The sequence below is a fragment of the Lepisosteus platostomus genome, chromosome 11 (assembly GCF_059453375.1).
Source record: "Lepisosteus platostomus isolate fLepPlt1 chromosome 11, fLepPlt1.hap1, whole genome shotgun sequence".
Classification (NCBI taxonomy): Eukaryota; Metazoa; Chordata; class Actinopteri; order Semionotiformes; family Lepisosteidae; genus Lepisosteus; species Lepisosteus platostomus.
This window is the reverse complement of record NC_142621.1, coordinates 1,633,824-1,639,823: the sequence shown is the minus strand read 5'-3', so window position 1 is coordinate 1,639,823 and position 6,000 is coordinate 1,633,824. Positions and strand designations below refer to the sequence as shown.

Below are 6,000 nucleotides of genomic sequence, written 5' to 3'. Positions count from 1 at the left end.
CAAGAAAGCTAACGAAAGTCTGTGGTTTTTATGCAATGTTTTTTACTGATTTTGCCATGCCCTCCATTGGAACAATGGGATTTTCAGTATGTTCTTTTTCATTCTTTCATCATTACTCATGGAAAAAAGATTGATACTGTAAGTACAGTTCTTATGTATTTTTAATAAAATCAATTCATTTTTCCCTCTTAGGATAGCTTAAAACATCTTCTTATTTTGAAGGAGCAAAAATATTGTAGCAGTCAGCTGATAGGTGTGTCTAGTTGCTAAGATGTTTGCTGTTGTAGAATTAGGGTCATGAAAGAGCAACCCATCAGCCTGGTTTGCTTTGACTTCAGTGTTTATAGTTAAAAAGAACACAAAAAAGAACTTTCTGATAAAGAAAAGTAGGCAAATGTGTAGCTGAAGGAAAAAAATATCAGAACTATAGCGCAGAAATGGAGTAAACCAACAACAGCAATTTGGAATATAACAAAGAAGATAAACAGGTCTAATTACCAATCATCCTAGATCAGGTCAACCAAGAAACAGGCTGTAGGTATTGACAGAAAAGTTATCTGAGATGTCAAGGAAAATCTAAAAACACAGTTGGTGACATCCAGATTGCAGTGAAAGTATCACAATTCCAAACCCACACTTGCAGAAGACTGAGACAGCAGGATTACGAAGGCGACACCACAATCAGTAGACCGCTCACTGGCAGCCAGGACAGAGAAGCCAGTTTAGTGTTTGACGGGAAGCACAGAGGTGTTGTGGAACAGTGTGGACAGGTGAGGCCAAGGTCAGAATTTACCATGGCAACTGAAAGGTTACGGTGCAGAAAAAGAAAGGAATTGCAGACGCCCCACGGGAGACCTCTCTGACCAGCACTGCAGTGACCCCGAGCACAGCGCCAGGGCAAGCCATGAGTTCACCCGCGGCACGAAGAGGGAAATCCTGGAATGGCCACAGCAACCTCAAGACGTGAATTCCATTGAACGTGCAGTTGATACAGATGTAAGACCAAACAGCGCAAGAAAACCTAGAGAGCTCAGTATGTTGCTAACTGAATGCAGTTATTGTCTCAAAGGAACATGTACTGAAAGGGAACGTGCCCCAGTACTCATGGCCCCTTGGATGGACACAAGTGTATTTTTGCTATGCTGTGCTCAAATGCATGGATGTAATTACAGTCAACTAAAATGTTTATTGTATTCCTTGATGAAAGCATCTTGTTAAAAATAAGTTATGGCTTTGTTGACCCAATACATTTGGAAGGCACTGTATTTTTAGTGAAGGAATGGCAAGCTTGACACAGAAATGTGCATTTGAACAAAAGTTGGTCAATTTAAAAATTACTTATTGCTTCTTAGTTGGTCTTGACAAGTCTTCCTTGTACATAAATGGATCTGCAACCATCAAACCTGATTTTGAAATCCTAAGAAAGCAACCTATTGAGCTCTCTAAACAAACTTAATGCAGTTGCTGTCCCCCTTACATTTGGAGGGTCTTATATGTACATTTGAGACATTATTATGGATTTCAAAGAGAACAGGAAGTTTCTGTGACCTAAAAAAGTAAGCTTGTCATTTTCATTAATAAAATACATTTAATGTAGAACAAAAGAAGGAAGGATTCTCATCTCTTTTGAGAATTAATTTCCAACCAGTACCATTATATTCCTTCAGCCCTACCTTCTACAAATATATAAAATATTATATAACATGATATCAATATAAAGTAGAATTAACATCTGGCAACTGGTTACACCAAAGACCTGTGGACTTTATGTCAGTAAAGACACACCATTCACTAACAGTTTGAAACAAATGTTCCAGATCCAGAACTGATATCAAAGGGAACACTCCAGAGTCAACAGCAGCACAAAGACCTTGGCTTGTGAGTGGAAATTGGAATTTGCATTACTGAAAAGAACAGAACTTTCTTTGGATGAAAGGGATCGGGAACAAGCTAATTCACTATACTGTCGAAAAGGACTCTGATACCTTTCAAGAAATGGACGAATGAGTTACTGGTTAATTAGTTATGAATTAAACTCTTGCTTGAAACCTTTTTAATGTTCTTCAGAACAGTGCTGTGTTTTTTCTCCTAACCAAACTGTCAGGTCATCAGTTTCCTTTTATGTATGTGAAATTAAAACTTTTTTCTTCATACAACCATGCACAGAAATGGCTTTTACGAAAAACAAAAGCTCAGGACATCTAGTAAAATGCAATAATGTAACTTGTCTGAGGACTAAAAGATACAAAAATGAACCATCTAGCTAAAATACATAAGGGAAAAAGAAATCCATTTATAAAACTAAATAACTGGTTAACTGGTTCTGTCTGCCCCTGTGCTTTCCTACTGTATTCCAAACTCTTATTGTAACTGTGTGATTCTGCTGTCTCCTCTCGTTGTGTACTTTATTTCTTACTGTAAAGTGCTTTGAGAAGCACTTTTAAAGGCACTATATAAAATACAGTTTATTATTATGATTATTAAATGCAGAAAATTAATTAACTTTTCCACCATTTTCTGATTTCAGGAATGGCCCTTGAGCAATCAGGAGGCAGTTTATCGGGCCTGCCTCAAGCTGGGTGGTTATTTTTGCTGTTCTGGAGCTTCTCTTCAAGGCTAGAACCTTGGTCTCTCTCTCACAACAGCCCTCGCCTGCCTGCCCCGCAACCACTGATCTTCGCAAACACGCAGCACGGCGAGCAGGTGATTTCAAAACTGTTCTCTACTAATGACTGGAATGTTTCAAATACAATGGCTGATTATGCCTTGCCTTCAGAATACTAATGGTAGGAGCTGCTCTGTGAATTTTTAGCTTCACACAGGTGAGTTCAACAGCACTGTATCGTCTGAGATTTAAACCCACAATCTCTTAGTTACTAATCCAGGGAAATCTGGACACTCGATTCCAGAGAAGCAGTATATTTTCTTTCCATACTGAAAATTCTACACCATATTCTAAATTAGAGCTCGCTAGTGCATTGAACAAATGTTAACACAACACCATTTGTTTCCAATTCTACACTTTTAACTACATATCTTAACCTCTTTGTTGTTTGTTTTATTTCTTCCTCACATTGTCAATGAAAACGAAAAGGTGTGTCAATATAAACACCAGAGTGTTTCTCATAAGATCCCATTTCCCACTGCCTTTTCCATTTTGTAATCATGCTTTCAAATTATACTGCCTACATGAGACGCTACTCCTGTCTACTTATCTGAATCTTTTTACATGTTCTTTGCCTCTTCTAAAGTGTTTGCTGATTCTCCTGTATTGGTATCAGCTGTGGACTTGATCAGTTCAACCACACCAGAATCTTCATGCAGGGGTCCTGGTACAGACTGCTGTGGCGTTCCACTAATTTCAATTCCCCAACTTGAGCATTTATCCTTTATAATCACAGTTATATTACTTGATACAGCTCTTCGTCTTCCCTGCATCTGAGGTATGTCATTGTCACCGGCTGAGGAAATACTCATTAAACCCCATTTCTAGGACACCTGACTTCATCATTAACAGTCCTTTTGCTTTAATATGTCCTTTTGTTGTAATACCGAAAAAAAAAAAAACTTTAATTGCTTATTTAGGCCTTCATTGCAATATTCCTTTTTATTTTTCTCCCAAGCCTTACTAAAATAAAATATATATACAGATCTTTGTTGTTTCTAATACTTTTCTTAATTGATTTATGAAACCATTTGAGTTAGTTGTCCAGTGTTGACTCTTGAGGTCATGCTGTTCTGTGCTTCAAGCAGAAGCTGTTAAAAGCTCTGCCATCCGTTCTCCATTGACTGCTCTCCATCTCCAGAAGGACCCATTAAACTGCTTTAAAACTCAGTCTCATTCCCTCACTCTCTCGCAGTCTGCTTTGCTGAATCGTGAACGTTTGTTTCCCGCTGTATCTGTACTGTTTCAAAGTACACATCAAGGAGCCACACATTATAAAACACCTGAAAAGACCAGATCACGCTTTCTCTTTTTATACTGTAAGCTCCGACAGAGTTGAGTAGCAAACATTGCCTGTGTCCGCCACTTCAATCTCGGCTATGGCGCACTGCAATGTTTTTTTTAACGCGCTTTCAGTTCAGCCTAGTTTATACATTTGAAAACACGTTCCCTAACTCGCATTAGAAAAAGGATTATATTAAACGTGTTTTTTTTTCATCTTTCAATTCTTGACAGCCATTTTATATCAGATTTTAAGTTTGGACGAAACACCTCATGTCAGAGTAATCATCTGGCCGCAGATCCTATTTTCTCGTAGTATTGAAATGAGCCTCCGCCAGATGTGTTTAATTCGGGCTGTTTTATTTTTTTTTATATATATATTTTTTTTTTTCGGTGCGCGTCTCCAATGAGGCCAGGCGCTGGGTTTGAGTGATGGGTGATGCACGGGGAACAGGCTCCTCCTGTTTGTTCCGCCCCCACAAGCAGTGGATAGTGAGAGCGGAGATTATGCCTCATTAAGACTTTTAAACTTTTACTAACTAGAGAGTAGCTCATATAATCCCGAAAAACAACGGCGTCTTCCAGCGCGGCCGCTCGCTCGCCCGGACGCAGGAGCGGTGGGTTTGGACAGTGAGGCTGGACGCGCAGTCTCCTGCAACAGCTGCCCCTCGGCTAAGATCGGGCTCCTTTTTGACAGCTCGGACGGAATCTGCACGGTACGTCCCGACTTTTGTTGTATTCACATGCACAGCAGCCTTGTTTCGTTTTGTTTTGTGTACCAGAGCCAGATCACGTTTTATTTTTTTTCTCCCTCCCACAAGAGACGGAGCCGAGCAGAGCGAGTCCGGGTCGTGCTTGGATTGCGGAGCGGCGTGTGCGTGTGTGTGTGTGTAAGCGGCGTTGCCCGTACTTGAGGGCTGATCTCCTGGGTTAAGCCATGTCCCCCGCGCAGTCCTCGGCTGGGTTTGCCGTGCCTCGGGTCTGCTGCGATCGGGACGTTTTCGTTTTCTTCCGCTTCTCTTGTTTTCCTCTTAAATCCAAGAAAAGGAAAAGAGAGTTAGAAACAGCTATCTGGGGTTACCGTGTCGGCTGCATGCCGAAGATTGTCAGTAGTCCTCAAATACTCCTAAGGATTAGCTCGGTACAGCGTGATTGCATTTATAAATGCTGCCTAGACAGCAAATGTCCCGGGAGTGGTGATAATTTCAGTGTATCGCAGAAGAACGTGTCAGTTCTGTGTCAAGCCCCACTCCTCTGTGCCTTGAAGGGTACCGGGGTTCTTGGAGTAAAAGTCCAAAGTTCTTGGAGTCTTGCAGCGCTGCCCAGGGCCCTGCGACACACAGCTGGGTCTGTGGACGAGCTGCGCTCAGCTAGCAGAGCTCGCTGCGCTGAGGAGCCGAGCGGTCTCGGCGTGTAGCAGCCAGGCTTTCCGGCTGCTTCCGAGTATCACGCTTTGCAGTTATGCAGTACAGAACCAGAGAAAAGGGGTAGTCGTGGGAGTGTTACGCGCAGTGCCTAGTGTTGGATGGTGTGAGCTGCTGTAGATGTTTTTTACATTTCTGTTACACGATTGCTGTTTTCCTTTGCGCAATTCGTATCGCCCATCCAGAGCCACAAGTGCTCTCTGGAGCGCTGAAGCAGCGAAACACGAGCCGGAGAGCGCAAGTAGAAAGTACAATGAAGTTAATTTGACACCGAGAAGCGGAGACAAGTCTTTACCCAAAGGGTTGTGGGAGTCTGGAACAAGCTGCCCAGCCGATACGTTTCAAGCAACGGCTGAATGAGATTCCGGGGATTCATTCATTACTAACTGCCAAACGGGCTAGATGGGATGAACGGCCTTTCTGGTGTTAAGAGTGGTGTCTAACATGTGTGAACTAGTTTTGGGGATTCAGGGGAAAGATAAAGCACACAGAGAAACTACTCATCGGTCATGCTAATAAAGCACCTTGAATTGAATTGACTGCGGATCCTTAGGCGACAGAATGTCCCCCTAAAAAAATGACAGAATACTTTTTCAAACAGTATACCCTGCAGTAGGTTCCTGATCGAAA

At 41.8% G+C, this 6,000-nt stretch overlaps 1 protein-coding gene across 2 annotated transcripts in view; it reads left to right on the top strand.

The window, feature by feature from the left end:
- Window positions 1–6,000, top strand: part of tgfbr3 (transforming growth factor, beta receptor III) — an 88,918-nt gene continuing 82,918 nt past the window's right edge. The window contains exons 1-2 of one of the 2 annotated variants that reach the window (XM_088597713.1): window positions 1–138; window positions 2,528–2,703. In XM_088597713.1, the coding sequence (XP_088453839.1) occupies window positions 2,530–2,703 (174 nt within the window). In that variant the 5' untranslated portion in view covers window positions 1–138; window positions 2,528–2,529. Of the gene's footprint in view, window positions 139–2,527; window positions 2,704–4,380; window positions 4,663–6,000 lie in introns of those variants that run through there. The other variant, XM_088597714.1, reaches the window with a different exon arrangement.